Source organism: Equus caballus, chromosome 15 (assembly GCF_041296265.1).
Source record: "Equus caballus isolate H_3958 breed thoroughbred chromosome 15, TB-T2T, whole genome shotgun sequence".
In the NCBI taxonomy this organism is placed as follows: domain Eukaryota; kingdom Metazoa; phylum Chordata; class Mammalia; order Perissodactyla; family Equidae; genus Equus; species Equus caballus.
The window spans coordinates 61,301,305-61,323,403 of NC_091698.1; the positions used below are offsets into that span (position 1 = coordinate 61,301,305).

Here is a 22,099-nt window from a genome sequence, read left to right on the forward strand (position 1 = left end):
GGACACCATCACAGCGGCTATCTCACAGCGCTGCTGTGTACTTCAATGAACAAAGAACATGAAGTGCTGAGCTCACAGTAAGGACCCACAAATGTTAGCTCTTTGGATTAGGTGCTGCCTACCAGTTACGTGATGTTAGACAAATGCTCTAAATACCCTTTTTTCTTTGGTTTCTTGCCTATAATAATAAAACGTGGGATAGGGGTTGGGGGTAAATGGTGTTGGCCTAGGAGGTCATCCATCATTTTTCAGCTCAAACCATTCCAAGCTTCCTTGCCCCGGCCCATGTCAAAGGTCTTTCCATTTAGTCTGGAAACACACCAAAGGATTCTTTTTGAAAAAGAGATAGGAATAGGATAAAATATATATATATAAGATTAAAAAGTCAGAAATTTTTAACTAGGAAAAACACCTAGAAGTTGAAATAATTACACTTATAAAAAAAGTCGCCATTTTTAACTATGGTAAGTATGTGAAGTTTGAGTTTGCATAAACTCCAAATTCTATTACTAGGCTCATTAGCTCATGTGCAGAAAGTAAATGTGAAAGACTAACCCTCATTCATGGGGTCAGACTGACTCACCCGAAAAGGCAGGTGGAACATTACACATTAACCTCTGTCAGTTTTCTTAAGCGTCTGCATGAGGGGAATCTGTTTCCAGACTTGTTCCTCTAGAAACAAAGTCTACCCTTCTGAAATGAAGACAACTCCCTATGTAGATGAGGCAAACTCAAAGACTTTCATTCCAGTTTCTGACACCGTCTTTTACTCTCTTCTAAAGGGAGAGCAGCATAAAACCTGTGTCATCATCAGTATTTAATGGATACCTGCTACACACATACAGGGCAGGCCACATCCTGGGAGCTCTGGGGACGGACACACACGGACATACACACACACACACACACACATTCTGGCAACATAAGACAAGGCTGTATATCCAGGAGCTGGAGAGAAAGAAAGATCTTTGTAGATACATGGGGAAGCCTCACACAGGAGGCAGAATGTGAGCTAGGCCTTGGCTAATGTGGAATCAATACACATTTGTGGAATGGGTGATGTATTAATAAAGCTGCTGGAGGAAGCTGGGTCATGTAAGACACCAACACTACAGGCCATACAGTGACATCAGCAGCCTTCATTTCTTGCCTTAAAGGAAAGGGTGAAAGTACATAGCAGTATTTACTTAAGGTTCAAGTACAGAAAAAGGCAAGCTGGCAGGAAGCTAATTAGTCAAGGACTCAATCCAGCCGAGAATCCTGGAAAGGACTGTCTGTGCCAGCTCACCGACACGGGCATTGACCCGCTGTCAAGAGAGGCCACAATCAGGACGCCCTTCCACGCTCTAATTACTACAGGCCCAAAGCAGTAGAAATAGAGCTTTTTTTACTCTACAAAATTGAGGTAAGGCAAAGAGTGTACTGCTAATTTCACCCCTGCTGGCCTAAGACCCAACAGCAATAATTAGTGATTGAATGGTATTCACTCCAGTTTCAAATCATTCTGGAACTAAACGACAGAAACCTACATAAGCGTTCTCTTTGCAAAATAAAGTCCTTGATTGTTGTAATTAACTCTACTAATGATGTCATCTCCAACAGTGGTTCCCTTCCTCACACTTACTTAATCTGAATCACTGGGGCTGGGACCAGGAAATCTGAATTAGTAAAAAAAGCTTTCCCAAAGGAGTCAGATGGGGTCAGATGGGTCACCAGGCTTGAGAATCCCCCATTCAGGGAGCCGTTTCTTGGTATGGCTCTGTTTTAGCTCCCTCCCATTTCCACCCACTCACACACACACACACACACACCCCCACACACACACCCCCACCCAGAATGCTGTAAACTTAAGCCCAATCCCAGGGGAAGCAAGAAGGTGAAGGATGTTATAGGCTGATTTCAGAGTTTTAATAAGAAATCAGAGAGCTATAATTTGACTTCTGTTTTTGCCCCTTTTTGGTGAGATCCTTACTTACCCAGAAAAATCAGACTTTATCAAAAAGGCAGAACAGGAAGGAAAGGCACAGAGAACACAGCCACGAAGAAGATGGAACTGTTGGGTCATGTGTTTGCAGAGTAATGTGATGTTATATTAAGAAGTGTTTCCTGCCTTTCAAATTTTAATTGAAATGCATGAACACCAAGCACGCGCCTGGAGAAAGTAAGCAGGTTGGAGGTACTTCACAGTCATGAAATGCTGAGCCTCTCTCCTAAGGAGTCAGAGGCATGCACTGCAGCATGACTGGCTGTGTGATCCTGGGCAAGGTGCCTCCCTTTCCTCACAGAGTGAGGGAACCGGACAAAATGACCTTAAGAGTTCTTTCCAGCTTAGGGTGCTTCTATATGTAGAACCCCCGCCTCGAGTGTAACAAACCATAAAATCATCAACTCAAACAAGCATAAAGCTTTTGCATTTTCCCTCTAAAAACTGCTTCTTCACATCCAAAGGACAATGTGGAGAAGGTGAAAACGGAACCCAAATACGTGTCATGATACTAAACAGTTTCTCCTAAAAATATTCTACAATAGGTGCCACCATCTGGTGACGTTCAGACGGTCTTGTGGTAGTAAACTAGCATCAACCACATCCTTTTACCTTGGTTCCTGAAAGCCGAGCGGCAGAGACCAGGCATTTAGAGTAGGTAGCAGTTAAGTGGTGGGCAGGAATGCAGCCCAGAAACCCCCTCATCTGACAGGGGAGCCAAGACTTTCAGGGGCTAGCAAAATTGCAGGAGGATGCGGTCACTGCCACGTGCCTACACGGCAGCTGGATGTGATACACCACTCCACACACCTGACTCTGAGATCCATTCAACCTGGTCTTCTTCCTGTTCCCTCCAGAATGAGGAAGCCAGTTTCACAAAGATGCTCATACCTGGGAGGAAGGCCTAATCCCCAGGCCAAGTCCTTTACCTGGAAGCGCAGGATGATGGTCCAGATGAGCCCAAGGGTCAGCCGGTGGTTCCCATCCACGATGTCATGTGACCCCATGTTCTCAAGATGGACTCTCTGCTCTTTCAGGAACTGAAGGGCCTTGTCCACATTCTCCAGACAGTGGATGCGCATTCGTCCCTTGGTGGGTTTAGGCTAAAAATGAGTGAGCAGAAGGTGGAAATAGATCATCCAACAGGGCAGATGCAGGCTCAGAGCTACTGCCTAGAGAGTTTACACATGCCCGTTCGTGCAGCACTCTCCTACTCAAACCAAAACATTTGAAAACCTGTGTGCTCATTCAGTCCAAGGACAGCATTTATCTAACAACCTGAGAAAAGTTTACTTAAGAGATGGTAACCGATCACTCTTTAGAGGTTTGTTTAATCACGGAAGCCGCATAATTTACAAATGAGCACAGAAGCTGAAAGTTTAGAGAAAAAGAAATTCAATTTTCATAAAGAATTTCAGAGCTACTGCTGCCATCAATACAATTTTTTGCAGATACATGCCAAAACACCTCTGAGGATTTCCTGACTACTTCAAACATAAAAATAGGTTTGCCATCTGCTGGTTTGGGTCGGTTCCTAAGGCTGGCTCAAAATGATAAAAGGGGACCCACCACCAAGCAGTGGTTTTGTGAGGGTGATGGGGGCACATTTGAGTAAAAAGGTGTGATTTTACTCAGAATAAAGGAAAAAAATATGGTAATAGTCTAATTTTAGTATCCTGAACATTTCTTACTTTTACCCAGTATATCAAAATCCAAAAAAGGCCCTTGGAAGGTAAACATTTTAAATAAAAAAATCAAAAGATAGGCAAATAAATAAATAATATATGTACACACACAAAATTTTCAATGGATCTCTATTATCTAGTGTGTCATGCGCAAGCTCATGCTCTCCACCACCAGGTCCATCCTTCCCACCCGTCTCCCCCTATTTCCCATCATTCCCTCTCTAACAGAGGCTGCACTTCAGGATGACCTCACCATTTCATGAAGACACCACTGGGTGTTCACACCCTGCTGGCCAGAAGAATGGAGTGGGCTAGGCTGACTTGGTGGCAGCCGTCCTACCTCCCCAGAGTCTCCTTGGCCATCTCAGCATACCCACCCACCTTTCACGGCTCAGGTCAAGGCACACCTTTCCTTCTAGGGACATTTCCAGCCATTCCAGTCCTCACAGGTCCCCCTTTCCCCCAAACTCAACACATTTATGGTCTGGACCACAGAGTTCAGGAACTAATCATAATCTCTTATTTTTGCTGTTGTTTTATGTATTGCTCTTATTACTTCCAACGAGACTAGTGGCTTCTTGAAAGCAGGGATGATGCTTAACACTTCTGCTATATTCTCGGTGGCCTCTGGTTCAGTTCAGAGCACAAGGTCAGCACATAGTGAACTGAACGCCTGAGCAGGGGCTGGGCACGGTGGGTGCCATGTGAGCCGGTGCGCAGGGAAAAGACAGCCGCCTAGGCACACCCAAGTAAGGGTGGTAGCTGGTCCTCTGGTAATGTCTCGCCTGTTTCCCACTTTCCCCTCTGTAGTTGAGACCCTCAGTTATTTACTAGATGGAAAACATCTGAAGTGAAGATAACTTGGGCAATCGGCGGCCATTTAAAGTCTGTCCAGAATCAGATTATACTATTTGTTTCTTGACTTTCTCTTCTCCTACAAAAAGGATTAGCGAACACAGAAGAATGTGCTTTGACCCTGAGGAAACAAGCTTACAAGCAGAGGCCTTAGCCCAAGTGGCAGATTCTATTTTCAAATAATAGCAATGGAAAAAGAAACGTCTCACGTAAGTCAAGGTTTTCACACTATTAGGACAGCGTTCCTTCACTCCACCTCCTAAAGGCATTTTCTCTTCAGAAACTTCACAATTAACTTATTTCAGGCATGTAGGTAATGTTAGGATTTGTTATGTTATGTCAAATAATAACATTACATCAAAATCAAACAATCTAACGAGGTAAGAGGTTAGACATAAAATATTAACAGGTGGGCTCAGTATAAAATTCTGTGACTGAGTCCATAGACGTGGTTTGAGGCCGACATTGGTCCTCTCTCCTTCAAAAGTACACCAGACAGCCCCCTCGGGTTGGCCACCTCACTGCACCTCATTCTGCTCCTCCCCTCAGATAGAGAGATGCGTGTAGAACCAGTGGTGTCCCTGACAAAGGAGGTACACCTACTACTGCCCCTCGAGTAAGAAGTCACAGAACTCTGCGTCTGGTTCTCAGATGTACACTTTCAGTTCTCCTGATCTACTCCGGATCAGGACTCAGTTCTCATAGCTGACAAAGTGACCATTCCCAGAAGCCCTGTGTTCTTCTCAAACCCAGGTGGCTCTGGACTGAATGAAGGTCCTGATTAAAACTTTGTTCAAAATTGAGGGAAGGGGGTTAACTGCCTCTAAGAAGGTGTGTGAATTCTGGTATAGAGGCTTCTGACACTTTGCTGTTCAGAGGCCTTTTCCTCTCATCTCTTTTCAAGGACTGTGCCCCTGATGAGTGAGACAGTGGTCCACCTACTTGTGCTGTTTCAATCACAAAGAAAATGTCCTCATGCCGAGAACTGCAGAGCAAGAAGGACAAAGCATTCTCCCACTGGAGCAGACCTTCTCCCAAATCTGCCCCCCAAGAGGACAGAAAAGGTTGTTTCCTAATTGAGGATGAGAGGAACAGTGTGGACGGAATTAGAAGGAGCTAAGGAAGAGGCGAACAAGGACTAGATTGGGGCTGTTGGTATCTTCCCAGGCTCCATCAGGCATAACCACTGTTCTTCCGGATTTTATCTTGAAAGATTTGATCTCTCACACACGAGACATTCCCAGCCTCTATTCTCTCTACATAATCTCTGCAGGATGTGTCTGTGTTTCTACACGAATGTGGGGTGCAAGAGTGTGGGTGAGGAAGGATTGTGATTGGGGTCCAAACACTCTCCTGCAGGTTGGGGAAGACTAATACCACTTCCCAGGGACCCCATGTTGATGCTGACTGGCCATGCCAGATGAGCTAAGGATGGATCACTCCAGACTCAGATGCAACTCAAGTCCATCAGATTTAATAGTGCAGGAGACAAAGGAAGGAACTGAAATAAAACCCTCCCATGTCTAAATGGTTAAAGAGCAAACCTCACCAATTTCTAAAAGTCAGAGGAAATGGAAAACTTTTAGGAGACTGTCCCATTTCTTTTTTCTTGCAATTCTCCCAAAATCAAACCAAGATTTGGTGGGGAGGAGACGGTGACGCTCTGCTTTTCTCTCCCTAAGTGTTCTGTTGTTATTTTTTTAACTTTCCTACTGCTCCTGGCCTTTATATCTTTTAAAACATCAAAGATGAGCAAACCAGATCTACACAACATGCTTCTGTTAGGCAACCTGGTATAGAAGATAATGATTCCAATGTTAAAATGCCTACATTCGAGTTACAATTTCCCCACTTTCCAGCAAATCAATGTCTTACTTATCAACAGTTTATCCATAAAATGGGGATAATATCAGTAATTATCTCAAAGGGCCACTACATAAATGAAATGGTAAACTAATCATTATGGCATCCGCAAACCCACAAAGTGTCTCTACCAGCAAAGGGCACCCCAAGTACTTTCCTCCCAACAATTCTACTTAAGACAAAAAAGAGGACGCCCATCTCCCTAGGCCACTTGGGCTTTGAACTGTGTAGAAATAACTCACCTCTACAGACAATGGGAAATGTTTAGGTTCTAGATAGAACTCTCCCACTAAGAGTGAGAAAAGTTGATATATACCAGTTGAAAGGCAAATTTAAAACCAGAAGAAAATGTGCCCCCAAATAGTGAGGATACTACTACTCTTCTCATCCTGACACCCTAAATTAAATTCTGAACTGGAATGAGGAGAAAGCGTGGTTGAGAAAAATGTGGCTGGCTGGTGTCCGGAGAGAGATGAGATGAGATGAGGGAGGGGACGGGTGTGGAAATACACAAACCTTGACAACCTGGAGCTTCTATACATAGCAAGAACTCTACAATCCAAAGCTTACTAGAAAACAAGTCTGAAAAGCATGATTTACAGAGATATTCTAAATAATATTTTTCTGCTGTGTAGCTAGTAATTCAAACTAGTCTGACTACTGCACAGTACAAGTTATTAGGAGATTTGCTTCACTGCCTCACTATACCTTACGTTTTCCAAAACATTTTCACACATTTCATCTTAGTTGAAGCTCATTCATCTTCAGTGGCATTTGAGCCCACTTTAAACGGAAGGAATAAACAAGACCCAGTGAGGTTAGATGATGTACTTGAGGCACAACACGAGGGGGAGTGACAAGACTGAGACTCAGTTATTCCACTCCCAAGTCTTGTGCTCTATTTGCCTCCAAGAGGGCTTCTACAACATTGTAAGCACAATACTTGGGCAAGTCTAGGGGGACATAATTACAGGAAATTAATTTTAGGAAATGTGAATGAGGGGCCGGCCTGGTGGTGCAGTGGTTAAGTGCCCACATTCCGCTTCAGCGGCCTGGGGTTCACCGGTTCGAATCCCGGTTGCGGACATGGCACCACTTGGCAAGCCATGCTGTGGTAGGCATCCTACATATAAAGTAGAGGAAGATGGGCATGGATGTTAGCTCAGGGCCAGTCTTCCTCAGCAAAAAGAGGAGGATTGGCAGATGTTAGCTCAGGGCTAGTCTTCCTCAAAAAAAAGAAAGAAAGAAAGAAATGTTAATGACCTCACAGAGTTATACAATGAAACACGTTGGTCACACAAACTGCACAGCTTCCAAGGTCTAAAAATTCTTAGCTGCCATTTACTGCGCAACTAACTCTGTTAAGCTCTCTATTCAGTGGTTCATTTGTTACCACATTTAATCCTCACAATAACACTGAATAACAATAATTATTATTACTGTCATTTTCCAGATGAGAACTGGTTTAGAGAGATGAAATAAGCCATGCAGCTGGCTAGTATGCAGTGGGTCCAGATTCCAAAGCTCATTCTCTTTATGCCACACCAAGGACCAAGAGTGGCAGGAAATAAGGAGACTTAATTCCCATCTGGCTGATAGTTTCCATTTTTTTAAAGAGCTATTTTTATATTACTAAACTTCCATCTTCCCAAAAGGAAGAAGAGATAACAATGGAGAAAACTAAACACAATGGAGTGAGGGGGAGGGGGTGTGTCTCTCAGTAATAAACACTTTCTTAAGCCTCACCCAAAGAGTGGCTAATTCTGCCAAAAAAGGGAGCATTCCCTGTCTTGCCTCCATTAATTATTGTCAAATTCCTAGTATGACACAAGTTCGTTCTCACGGCAACATGGGCATTTCTGTCCTGTGTGTCCTTTCTGATGGGGCAGTTTGAAACGCCATTAATGTGGAGACAAGGATCAATATCAGACTCACGTGTGACTCAGAAACAAGGGTGCTCTGCAGGCAGAAAGGCAATTCCTCTGAGGAAGTGCCTATTTTTACTGATCCTCCTTTAAATCATTTTAACAAGCTTCCCTGCTCTTCTCACACCATGGCTCGTGTTCCTGTGTTTTGCAGGCGCTTGTCCTGTTTCCCTTTCCCAAGGTCCCTTCTGTCCCTTTGAGTCCCAAATCCATATCAAGTACAGCTCCATCCCAGGCGTCGCTCCAGACTCATCTTCATTCTGACTCCAAAGGCGGAGTGGGAATTATTGGGCTAAATAACTACCCCTAGCATCTGACGACAGAATTCTAATTGCTCATTAGAGCGGCTAGTTCAAGTCCTGCCTCTGAGCAGCAGTGTGGCCTTGGGCAAACTTGCCTGAGTGAACCCAGTGCCCTTAGAAAGGAAGGAAGGAGCTGGAGCCCAGGTCCACCGCTCTGCCCCAAGTGCCCACCCAGCCTTGAGTTTGGGACAATTACACCCTGCAGGGCCTCAGGATTTGCAGAACTATGGAATAATCACAATGGCAGGGTTTCTGTCAGAGCCTAGATATGAAAAAGAGAAAACAATTGTTTCCTGGCTGATCTGGCCTCTTCGAATAGAAGAGAAAGACATAAGGGAGGATTCCTGATACGGTGTTTGGGACGTCCCCGGGGGGCTGGTAACCCTGCTCCCTCCGATTTCCTCCATCGGTGTCCAAAGTCACCCTGAAGCCACCTGAAACAACAGCTCTCCAAGGTTTGCACGGTGGACAGAGCACCAGCCCTGGGAACTGGGAGAGACTGACTGTAGGCCTAGATCTGGCACACACCAGTTGCATGGCCCTACCAGCCGCTTACTCTCTCAGTTATAGCACCTATAAAATCAAGGGATCTAACTTAATGCCCACTAAAGTCACTTTCAGCTATAAAACACAATCCATGTGTTGGAGGGTCGAAGGCTCACTAGCATGCATGGTGAATTCCAAGGTGCCTACTGATCTCTTGTTCAGGAGAAGAGGAAACAGAGAAAGGACTACCTGGTCTCAGTATACCGGTGACCTGGACACTTGCTTATGTTTCTGTCTTTTAACCAAAAATAGATTTTCAATACACACATGCACAGACACATAAATGCCTCTACTTAATACAGAGGGTAGGAGGGGAAGCACTAATTCTGAAATCTCCTGTAATATGATATATAGCCAAATGCCTCCCTACACATCAAACTTGGAACTTTAAGAAGAGTATAAACAATTTTTGCCCAATTAAAATTAATCAGGGAATAATGTACTGTGTTCCATTATCTCCTGCCTATCTGCTCACTGCTTGGGATCCAATCCCAAGGAGCATTTTCTCCTTTAGCAGGGCTCAGTGGGAAGGAAAGAGACCAAAAGACAGAAAGTGGGCTGGTGTCCACTTAGACCAGCGATACCAGCCTTAAGCAAGACCTCAGCCACTCTGCCTGTTTCTTCTATAAAACATGAGTTGTCCACCTTATGAGACTGTGAGAAATAAACGAGGTAATATGTGTGACAGTAAACACTAAGAGCGATACACACTGAAGTTACCATCATCACTCCTTCCAGAGACAAACTCCAGTTTAGCCAGGATGCTTTCCCTAGACCAGTTCCTGCCTGATGCCTACAATGCTCCCTTCACTCTTCCTCACAGCTGACACTCAACCGCGATATTCTCTGGCTATCCACATCTGAACCTCCCCTCCTAGGTCCAGCTGGAACCCTACTCAATAACTAAGCTTTCTTGACCCCCCACCCAGAAGGTTTGTTTCCCCTTCTGAACTCTAGGGCTTTGGGGCCATTCATTCGGTACTTTATCATATGGTAGCTATTACTATTAATTCACTTTTCGCATTTGTGCAACTAGACTGCAATTTAAGGGGGGCGTTCTTCTGTGCTGGTTGTTTAGAATAAAAGTAAATTCTCCCACACAAATGATATTACAAACAACAGATAGGTTCTGTGGTCAGTCCACAAAACTCCATTTCAACAATACAGGTCGGTACAGTCCTCCTAAAAAAGGCTTTATGTAAAACTCAGAGTAGTTCAACATGGATTTAAGGCTTAACAAAACTCATGGTAAATCTGTCTTCACCTAGCTCAGCCTGTTTTGAAATTAATGGTGACAAAAAAAATTCCATTTTTGTTGTTGCTCTCTCTTCTTTGAGACTGATTAATTGAGTAAGAAGACAGAATATCAGGAAAACAACCAGCAAGCAAAAACCAGTGGTAGCCTTCGATTGGAAATGGCAAGGGCAGAGTGTTCAGAAAACCTTGTCCTCTCTTGCTCTGAGGTAAGGGTTCAGTCCGTCAGGAGCAAAGCAGAAAAGTGGCCATCTTACTAACAACCATTCTTCACTGCTGAGGCCCACAAAGGGAAGGGATAGGTAAAGCAAGCTTTGAAACTGGGTTATGACCTGTGGGCTCCACTTCACCACCAAAGTCCAGGCCTGATGATTTTATGCCAGAGACCCCACTCTCTGCAAATGTCAGAGATGCTGTGGGATAAACCTTCATCTCTCAAGACCTGTTCTAATCTGGCCCTGGGATCTGGGCCCAATGACAAAGTGACCAGCACAGGTTCTGTGCTCACCACTTTTACCTGCTCAACTGATGCTTAAGCCAAGGGTGGGTCTATATTTTTCTTGGGAAATTTAAAGCGAGACCTTTATAAAGGGTTCCAGGCCATAGTAATTTCAGAGTAAGATACTGGAAAGGAACGATCTTCTTTGTCATCAACCCAATCCCAATTAGCAACAGCTTCCTGGCTCAGTTTCAGAGCGTCCTCATCGCTCCATGAGTGGACATACCTGAGGCAAAGAAAGGGACACTTCCAGACATGGATCCTGCCCTAGCCAGGACCAGAGATGGGGATTTCTGCCCTCCAATGTTCTCCAGTACATCAGAATCAAGTGTATTGATAACCCAAATGCCTACCTAAAACCGGCCCAAATTTAACTCAAATTTATTGAGCCAAAATGCAGGATGGGGTTAAGGTGGAATTCTCTGGATCATTAAACTAATGTTTGTTTGAATTTCACTCAGTAAAAATCAAATTTCCTCCTCTGTAAAGGGGGATGAACTGGCTCCAAGAATCTATTAATAAAGTAAACTTAGATACTCTAGTCCCTCAAACATTTATCTACTACCTTACTGCCAAGCTGGTGGTAAATGCTAGGGCTAAAATGCCGACTGAGACACAGCTCCAGATGGAGCGCAAATGTTTATGTTACCCAGGGTTTTGGATCACTGGTGCAGAAAGCCCAGCGCCGACTGAATGTTATCTGATGATACACACTGAGTTGTGGACATTAATTTACCCAGGCCTGGAAGCTCTAACCATCTCATTAGTTTTGGAATCTGAATATGCCAGGATCCTTTGGGGCAAGCCTCCAAGGAGGTGTCTCCTTCAGAAAGAGTCTCTAACTTGAGTCCCTGCTGCCTCTGCAGCCAACAGGAGAGAGTGGTTTGTGGTCCTTCCAGAAAGTTCCATGAACCAAACAAACCACAGGGCCAAACAGGCTGAAAATCTCCAGTTCAAATGAACAAGAACTTTTAGTTCACTCTATCTATGGTATCCTTATTTTTGGAATGAGAAGATTAATCAGACTGCCCAACCTATAATCAGGGTTGGCTGAGAGGAATGGATAATAAAAGAAGTCAAGGCACTTGAGGTTTTACAAAGTGGTATGTCATTGCCAAACAGTTTCTGACACTGACTGCCTGAGAGGTTGGAGACGCGGCCATCCTATGTTCTTCCCCATCCCTGCTCTCCTAGGTCTCTGGGTTACCGAACAAAAACTTTACTTCTAACAGCAAATAAAGAGAAGAGTGGGAAGTACGATATACAACTAAGAATTATACTTTGTTAGTTGCTTTTTTCTCTCTACTAATATTTTTGTTGCCCTGTTCAGGATAAAGAGCAATGGGCCTGACCTCATTTGTTATGTGGACATTATCAAAGACACAATCTTCTTTGTAGGACTTTCAAAGGTGAATTAACTTACTCCCTTCAGCCTAGAAGACTAGACCCTAATGGCACAAAAATAAATGTTCAAAATAATTTCTATCCACATGACCTTTAATGATTTTTTTAAGCTACTTTCAAAACTACATTCCAAAAAGAAAAAAATCAATAAACAATCATACTAGGTTAAACATTAAGAGGGAAAAAAGGTTGAGAGGTGGGGGGGGGGGGTGGGTCTGGTTACAAAAATTACATTTAAAGGTGCATATCACAGTAACTCTAGCCTAGGCTCTCAAACAAGACTCACTTCAAAACACAAATTGACATAAAACAAATGACCAGCCCTCACCCTTCTGATGTGGGCCCACTGCCCCCATTCTCACCCTACACAGCGCCCTCATGGCACCATCATGGTCTTGAGCAGGAACCTCCTTTATTTATATATATAGTTTGTCTAGCTTGACCCACAAACTCTCAAAGGAAATGAGGCAAGAAGACCTGCATGCTCCGGGAACAAAGAGCACGAACAAAACTAACTGCAGATGAGATGGGGCTTCACTATCTTTGAGAGGCTCCTGTTCTTGATGGGAGGCACAGAGACAGAGAAAACTGACTCCATTTTTACCCAGGCTCAAAGGAGCAATCCTGTCTGTGGCTAACAATAGGGCAGGGTACAACCTCAGCCCCTTGCCTGTGGTCAGAGGTGTGTGGGTCGGTCTGCCTACAGACCCACCACGGCTGTCAAGTTACAGGGTGGAGATCAAGTTAAAAATAAGGCTTTCTGGCAGTCCTGCCAACCACCAGCATCATATTTTCCTGGTGATGTCACTACAGATGTGGGGCTCTATCCCTGGGCGTCAGCTTTTGGCTCAGCCCCACCACCACCTATGGAACTACATGTGCTCTGGTAGAACGCAGCGTCCATTTTCAAACCAAGACGAGACAAAACCTGTTGGGTCAGTTACAGTGACTGTTTTAAGCTTCCTTGTTTTCAGGTTCATAAACAAAACTCACATCAGAGGCAGCCGCGGTAGCTCTGGGAAACACAATGGGGATATGATTTTCACTGTAGGCTGACAACTCCCCGGCCCAAAAAGGCACGGCAAATTCATCAGAAGCTCCAAGTTTCCAAGGAGACAATAAACACCAGCTTCTCCCTCCATCCCCAAAATAAGTGTGCAGGAAAGCAAAAACGTCAGAGACCACTGAATTCAATTCTTGCCACCTTCAAACGACAGCTCAGATTTTCCAGAGAATCAGTGAGACACAAAGTTAAAATTATTCCATGATCTCGTGGGATACACATTCATCTTGGAATCAGCACCCAGGCCTGGCCCTTCAATTTCCAGCACCGTGCCCTGTTTAATGGGGGACATGGGCCAAGATCATTCTGACCAAAGACAGTAGTAACCTCGCAAATTACCAGAACGAGGCCACTTCATTAGACTTCAAGAACATCACTCAGACTCAGAATGTTACACTGGAGCTTTCCCCAACGTGCTCATCTCACTTATCAAGATTCTCCTTCTTGAAAATATCAACCATCAATTGCAGAATTCAACAGGAGACAAGTCCACACTTGATTTTTCTAAAACATTTTCCCACCTACAGTGCAAGACAATAACATTCCCACTTACCAGCCTCTCTCCGGAGAGGACCTCCAGCAGTTTGATGAGCATCCGTCCATCTCGAAGGTCAGTGTACAGGTCTGTGATGCGGCAGGACACTCGGGCGAGGTGGGAATTGACCCACTTGGTGAAGGTCTTCTTCTGCACGGCTTCGCGTTCATCTGCAGGCAGAGGAGAGCTTGCTTTACCACCAACCAGAGAAAGGGCCGTGGTGGGTGTGTGACAGCAGGGTCATGAGACCCCAGCCAAAGAAAGAAGAGCAAAATTAAACTCTGCTGAAACCTCTACTGAGCTGCCTTCAAGCATAGTCAACTCTTTGGGAATAGAGGAATCATACAATCCTCGAACATTTGAGCCCCTAAGGAGACCACCAGCAGAATACCCTTTGATGTCATTCATTTCATTTTATCTCACCTCTACTGAGGAGGCAGCAGGACGCAATAGACCGCAGCAGGCTCCTCTGCAGTCCTGCCCAATAGTATAATATTTGACTGGTGAAGTTTCTAGTATGTATGTTATAGCTGTTGTTCCTCCAAAAGGCAATTGTCAGGGAAGCACACAGGATATGCTTGAGGTAGAAAGCATGAGGTAGAAAAGCCCAAGAGACACCAAGAAATTGCTCCCCTCATGTACAAAGGGTCAGGCAATGCATGGTAAGATAAATTCACTTGTGACCTTGATCTGCAATGACCCTTACACCTCTTCAGTCATACACCCTATGAACAACAGAGAAAATGGCAGGCAACATGCATGGTAGAGTGCAAAGAGATCTGGCCGGGCATTAGGAGAGCAAGGCCTGGGCTCAAGGTGTCACCAAAAATGTGCTAGAATACTGGATTCACTGTCCCTTCTATAACATGAGTGGGTAACTACTGTCCCCAAACTTCAACCATTTGTTGAAAAGGCAACTGTTAGTTTTTATAGCCTAAAGGTGGTAGTTGCACATTCAAGTCAGTATTCAGTTTTTCAAACTTCAGTGATCAAGTTCTGCCCAACTCAAAGCATAAAACTCTATACACATCTGCCCAGAACTGGCCCTTCACAGCCCATACAAATAGGCTTCCAATCTTCTTGCCTCTACAGAATATTCTAAAGGCAGGCTGCTGAAGACCTTCAACAGGGATTCATGGAATGTGCCCTGGACCACCCACCTGTACTCCCTGACTGTTCTCCACAGAGCTATCCTTCTGTCAGTTGCTCACCCTACTTCTAGTTCCATCAGCATGAATCTGTGCCAAAGGGACCCAAGACCTACTCCTTTCAGGGCAAGCCCAAACCCACCAAGATGTTTATGTATGAATCCACAAAAAAGAGAGCAGACTCCAACAACTTTTTATGTATTTCAACACCACTGGGTGACAACGTTGGGGCATACACCCGGTACCTGGGTACTGGGCTCCCAGGCTGGCCAGAATTTCCTGAGAAGGTCTGTCTGGAAGACTTTGCTGAGGCTCCATCCACCCCACCAAAGGGAGAGAGTGAGGCAGAGACAACATGAGATGAGCCGCCTTTGCCAGGTGAGGCAGCCGGGGCACCCACTGGGAAACCCGCCAAAGCAGCTGGCCACCTGCTACAGTGGCAGCTCCTCCCAGTCCAGCCTGTCCCTACAGGAACAGTGCAGCCAGCAGGAAAAAAAAAAAGGCCTTTCCCCAGGGACAAAAAAGCCAACCCAAAACAAAGGATCAGAAAGGGCAGGATTGGGAGAACAAGAAAAAGACAGTGAGGGGCACACTGCAGACTGAAAAAGGAGCTGCACCAGTAACACCATGATGGGTCACACAGAAAAGATCCCATGTATTATTAATCACACAATCATCCTGATGGATGGTAACTTCACAACAGCGACACAGGGAGCTTCTATTTTTCGGCCTAAGATTGGCTGTTCGAAAGAGCAGGTCCAGAGCAGAATACGCCGACACATTAAGCTTCTCCTAGGTACAGTTCACAGATGGCAAGTAACTCCTGGTTCAGAAGTATTGAGGGTCAACTAATTATTTTAAATTTTAATATCTTTTATGTGCTACATTAGAACTGGAAATGTCTTTAATAAAGCCTTTGATGGATGTCCTAGGCTGTCAGAAAGGGTTTAGGGCTCAAAGTCACTATTACACCCAGCCTATCAGGGGAACAAGATCAAAATGAAAACCTGCTTGGATTAAAGTATTTCTAAATAAACAAGCACAAAATGTGTTCCTCAGCCAACTGTCACTCCTTTGGGTGGATCCCACATTACAGAAATACCCCTGGCTTCTTTCAGGTTCTGAATTCCTTTACGAGGAGATTCCAAGGGTTTGCTTCAAAAGACAGTAAACGCACTCCCACGGCACCCTGTCCTGAAGAGTTATAGCTCGACCCCAACTCTCCTCCCCATGAAGAGGCAAACAGAGAGGTCATGGGTAGAGCAGAGAGAGCTGATGGAAATAAAACAGGCTGAGGATCTGTGAGGAGGGCCCTCCAGGGCTGCCGTGGTCCTCAGGAACTCCAGGAACAAGCGAAGGAAGAAGAAAAGAAGTCAAAAAAATAAAAGGAAAGAAAGGAGAGCTTGCTTGCTTGCCCTCTCTCCTGCTCCCCCTCCTCTTCTCTCCTCACACAGCCCAAGAGCAGGCTTCAGGCAGCTTAAGTGTGCTAGAAAATTCACGTAGGGTCTATGTTCCTCAGGCTCACACCACACTAGAAAAGGCATGGGAGAGTCTACCCAGGGACTGGACCAGAACCAACACCTTTATAACACACGAGGGGCAGGAAATGCGCTCAGGAGAGAGACACCAAGCCCGCCAGCATAGCCTGTCCTCGTACAATGGAGTGCTTGGAGAACAACAAACACTTCTGAGGCAGGAAGGAGGGGAAAGGGAGGGAAAAAAATTTACCCAGCGGCCAAACTGAGGATGAGGCTGCGCGTCCTTGGGGACTCCGTCCTTTGTTCCACCCTTCCTAGGAAGGCACAATGACATCAGCCCTGCACTCCCAATCTGGCAAGGCCCAGGCTGATTAGGCCAGACTCCTGCCTGAGGAAGAGCAGGAGGCCCCTGGCACAGACAATGGAAGACAGTCCAGAGGCGTGTTTCCCAGCTCAAGCTGCTGTCACTGTGCCTGAGCTGTGTGAGGAGATGGTGGGAGCAGCAGAGGGAAGAGAGCCCACTTCTAGTTTTACAAGTATGAGGCAAATCCGGTGATGTGAAAAGGGAGCCTTTACAAACGCCATATTGTTTTGGTTATTTAGGCCAGTGGCTCTCAACTAGGTGCGATTTTGCTTCCCAGGGTACATTTGGCAATGTCTGGAGACAGTATTTTGTTGTTGTTGGTGGTGGTGAGGAAGACTGGCCCTGAGCTAACATCTGCTGCCAATATTCTTCTTTCTGCTTGAAGAAGATGGTCCCTGAGCTAACATCTGTGCCAACCCTCCTCTACCTTGTATGTGGGATGCCACTATAGCACAGCTTGACGAGCGGTGCGTAGGTCCACGCCCAGGATCTGAACCCACAAACCCTGGGCCACCGAAGCAGAGTGCACAAACTTAACCACTATGCCACTGGGCCAACCCCTGGAGACACTGTTGATTGTCACACCTGGGGTGTAGGTGTTACTGGCATCTAGTGGATAGAGGCCAGGATCCTACTAAACATCCTACAGGGCATAGGACGGCCCCCATAATAAAGAATTATCTAGCCCAAAATGTCAGTAATGCCCAGATTGAGAAACCCTGGTTTAGACATTCTGCACTCACACCAACTGAAGTTGGCATTCATAGTGTCTCAGACTCCACCCACAAAGAGTGACACCCAAGTTAGGGTGCTATTCATTCATTAATTCTCTGAGCCCTCATCAATGGCTTTTTGATCCTGATGGTTTGCACGTTGGCTGAAGGCAGCAGAAATTCCCTGACCTCAGGCCCACTCATTCCACATGGGCTTGCTGCTTCCTTGTTGTAAGGCAGAGGAGCAGAAGGAACAGCAGCAGCCTGGAGAACCACAGGGGAGGGCTCGGTCTGGGTCCCTGTGACAGCCGCCACTTCTGTCCCCCAAGCCATTTCTGTTCACTTTTTACCTTTTCAGGGCCTATATTGCTATTAGTCAAGCCAAATCATGCCTGCAGTTCCTCCCAAGTTGACAGGGCTGAGCTTGACGCTGGGGCAGGTTCCCACCCAGCTTTGCCCAAAACTCAGTAGGTGGTGCCGCCACGGAACAGCACCTCCACAGCCCTGCTCCCTGTGAGCATCTCTCAGCTGAGTTTGCCCCCCGACTCCCTACATTATATTTATTTAGAGGGACTCACCTAAAGGTTGCTCTAGCATTAAATGAAAGGAGGTAAAGAGCACATCAAAGTGCCCAGCTTGTTGTAACTGCTCATTAAATTAGTTCCTTCTCCCTTTCCCAGGCAAAGCTGTGCTCTCCTCAATTCAACCATTTGAGAAACTTACCAGAGATCACAGAATCATATCATCTCAGGGCAGAACAAGGCTTTAGAAGTCATCTGAACCAACCTTCTTTCAAAAGCAAAAAAATCCCTTCTACTGCACCTAGGCCAGCTATTTAAAAATCCCAGAATGGAGAGAAACTGTGTGTGTGGGGGGGGGGGGGGGGGTGGGCAGGAGGTTGTTAATAGTTGTAGAGAAAGAAAATGGGTGGTTTTCTCTTTTTATTAAAATAACAGCATTCACTGAGACTTACTACGTGCCAAGTACTGATCTACATGCTTTACAGTCCTCATAACTACTCCATGAGGTGGGTTCTCGTAACTCTCCAGGGAGGCTGCCTCCAAAGCCCAGGTTCTCAATCACTATGCAATAATGCCTCTAGCACAACATTTAAAAAAAAAATTTTCAGTGATAGAAGATACAGAATCACCCATAATCTCACCATCCTAACCCAAGTCCTTACTTGGTGAAAGGGTCTGCTCCATTACTGGGCAATTCCCAATTGTTGGGATGGTGTCTCCATCAAGACTAGATCTGTCTCTTTGGCCCATCAAGGCTTGCTCTACCTTTGATCCCACAGAGAATAAGTCTCCTCACTCCGCCACGTAAAGGCCTTCAGGTTCTCACCAACTCATCTTTGTAATGACTCACAATGTGGTGGGCAGAGTGGAACCCAAGATGGTACCTGAGGACACTAACACCTTTTGGTGGCCTAGATATCATCATGTACCTACCGATATGAGCTGGGACTTGAGGCAGCTGCAGCACTAGTGGTGCAGAGATTGGAAAAGTGGGGACTCAAGTGAAGACAGGGAAAAAAGAACCAGCATCCCTCCACGGGAGAGAATTTGATGAGACAGTCTGTGTGTCAATGCAGGGGTGGAAGTCAGGCAGGACTCCTAAAGCTACTCTCAAAATAAGTTTCCCAGAACCACAAATTCTACCAAAATGTCCCTGCAATCCCGAGAACCTAGGAACCAGAAGTGGTTCCACGTGTGAAGACCCAGCCAGCTAAGTCTTTAGCTCCATGGGCTCAGAGATGAATTAGCCAACCGCCTGGTCAATGAGAACTACTAAGAAGCAGATAAGGAAACCCAACCTTGGGTGAGTGGCAACACCTACATCAGCTTCTGATCCCTGGAAGGAGTGAATTATAAATGAAATTCTATTATGGTGCTCCTTCCTGAAAACAGAATTTTATAAGATGGTATGCCTGCAATACCACCACCGTGCATCTGAACAGCAATTTATACTTTCTTGAAGCTCACTAGAACCACACAGCAACTATGTCAGGAAGGTGGGACACAAGAGGGATCTCCAGCAAAGCCCAAGGCTCAGTGAGGTTAAGGGCTGCTCAATGTCACCAACCAGTAGCAGCAGGGTTGGCATGCACTGAGCATCCTTGCGTGTTGCTCTGTCTCTCCCACTGTTCAGTCAGGTTAAGAGGAATTAAGATGCATGGCTACATCTTCTCCTCTAAGTATCTAGATTCACAGTCTTGTTTTTGATAAATAACTTGAAATTTTTAGAAGACATCTCACAGAAAGGGTATGAGATATTTAGAACAGAGAAACATACTTGCTTAGTTTTAACCAAAGGGCTGTGAATTTCTTCTCCATCATCCCCTTCTAGAAGCACATAACAGACTTTCCTTTCTTTTTAGGGAATGACTATTATCAATATTGGGAGGATGTAATGCTTGATTCTTAGTTACTCTGGAGAATTTGCTGTAACTGGAAAAATGAACACTGTTAGTAATGAGTTAAGCTATAGGATAAGAAATACTTTGATGAACAGATGGGCATTTTTTAATGGAAATGATTGTACGGAATCGTTCTGCAACATTACTTGCACATAGTGCTAAACAAAACCATATTCACCATATGCCACAGTTCTGGCTAGGGAAAGGGATGGGAGCCAGGGATGAAGGAAGGCCTGAAGGCATGGAACATCTCTGTATGGAAAATAAAAGAAATACAGAAACAGGAACTGACAAATGACCCCAATCATTAATTGCCCAAGATTGAATTTATACCTGGCTGAAGAGAGCAAATCTTTCTTCTACTTTTCAAATAGTCCGAACCTCCTGGTGTAACCCAAGAATATTTTCTATTAGGATCTTCTTCAATTCTGCTAAGATAATGGCCTACCGTAAGTAAGAGCTGGCAATCATGTGCAATTTTTCTTTGTATAGACACATAGCTAAGTTAGGAGTAGACTTGGGTTCACAGTAGGAAAGGAGGTGCAAGGATGGGAACTCAGAAGAAATCAAAAGGAAATGATGAAGCAGTCATCACATGAACACTTCCCCAAGACTGGCTATTTAAATCAACAATACTGTATAACTAGTTGAATAAGGACTAATCTGAAGTTGAGTGTTAATAAGCTCCAATATTTAAAAAGTGCATAATGTATGCAGAACTCTTTGTCTAAGACAAGGTCTCTTGCCTTCAATGAACTAGAAGTCTAGTTGGAGAAACTAAATAGAAAGTTGAAAAATAACAAGATATTATAAAGAATGATTTCAACAATGTATTTTTGGGTGTTTGGAAGAAAAAGCTCACTACAGTTGGGACGGTTTCAGGTTCCACTCTCTAACAATTACTGAAATCTCCTGCCTTGTGCTTTCCCCACTCTCACCCACCTTAAACATCACTGCCACAGTCATCTTCCCCAAACAGTGGTTTTTCAAAGTTACACACTGTACCAAAACCTTCAGAGGCTCCCAGTCATCCATAAGACGGTCCAAATCTCTGAGCCTGGCATTCAAGGGTGCCGAGCAGCCCCTCCAAGGGCACCTGCTTCCTCTGGGATCTTCTCTGACACACCATCTTTGTGTTCCCACCCAATAGCTCTTCTTCGCCATGTTCTGAACTCTCACCTTGCACATTTCTTTTCCCACCATTGCTTACACCATTCTCCTAACCTGGAAAGTACTTTTTCTTCTCTTACCTTTCCTTTAAGACCCAGGCCAAGATTAGCTCTTCCAAGAGGCCTTCACTTGATAGGAGGTGCTCTTATCTTTTCATTATGTATCCTGCATGCTATCTCCTCAACTAGCCGCCTCCAAGGCAAGGACCCAATTCTACAAGTTTAGAGTCTTACAACATGGCTGGCAGAGTGAGTGCACAATAAACATTTGTTGAATGAATCAGCAAACCTCCAGCGCCCAACAAATAGGCTCTTGATAAATCCTGCTGCTGCTGGAGGTCCCACCGAAACGGAGGAAAGAAATTCTAGACAGTCCCTAAGTAGTTAAATGTTATCATCGTATGTCACTAAAAATCTTTCACAACTGAACTGCTTCTGGCGACTATTCCTCAAGATCTGATAAATGATAAATATGCAATTTTGTGGTCCTGTCTTTCAGATTAAAAGGGGTCCAAAGCTAACCTAAAAAGTTTGACAAAATTTTGCTTTTATTTTCCTTTATTTTGGGGCAGCTGCCACCACATACTTGTCCAATAAAACGAAGCTGCAAAATATATACAGGTATACTTATAACATTACTTTAACAGGACCCAAACAGGCCAACAGTCACAAGACTTAATTTACACTAATTTTAACAATTTATCCATTAAATTCTTGAGTTGTTAAAAAAAAAAAGGAATCCTAATTCAAAACAAAAGAATACAGTAGGGTGGAGTCTCCATACGTTTTTAGCTTGAAAAAAATAAATAAATCATTTCCCACGAGCAACTTACAAAATACAGAGAGCAGGAAACCGGAAACAGGCAACTGGCTGTATTGATAAAGGAGAA

The 22,099-nt window shown here is 44.7% G+C and overlaps 1 protein-coding gene across 12 annotated transcripts in view; it reads right to left on the reverse strand.

Moving 5' to 3' along the window:
• Positions 1-22,099, reverse strand: part of SPTBN1 (spectrin beta, non-erythrocytic 1) — a 189,013-nt gene that overhangs the window by 53,877 nt on the left and 113,037 nt on the right. For 11 of the 12 annotated variants that reach the window (XR_011426075.1, XR_011426076.1, XR_011426077.1 and 8 more), the window contains 2 exons: positions 13,934-14,085; positions 2,914-3,087 (listed from right to left, as the gene is read on the reverse strand). Coding sequence is in view for 8 of the 12 variants with exons in the window: in XM_023619102.2 (XP_023474870.2) it covers positions 2,914-3,087; positions 13,934-14,085 (326 nt within the window). In the remaining 4 variants the exon portion in view is untranslated. Of the gene's footprint in view, positions 1-2,913; positions 3,088-13,933; positions 14,107-19,644; positions 19,823-22,099 lie in introns of those variants that run through there. The other variant, XM_070235499.1, reaches the window with a different exon arrangement.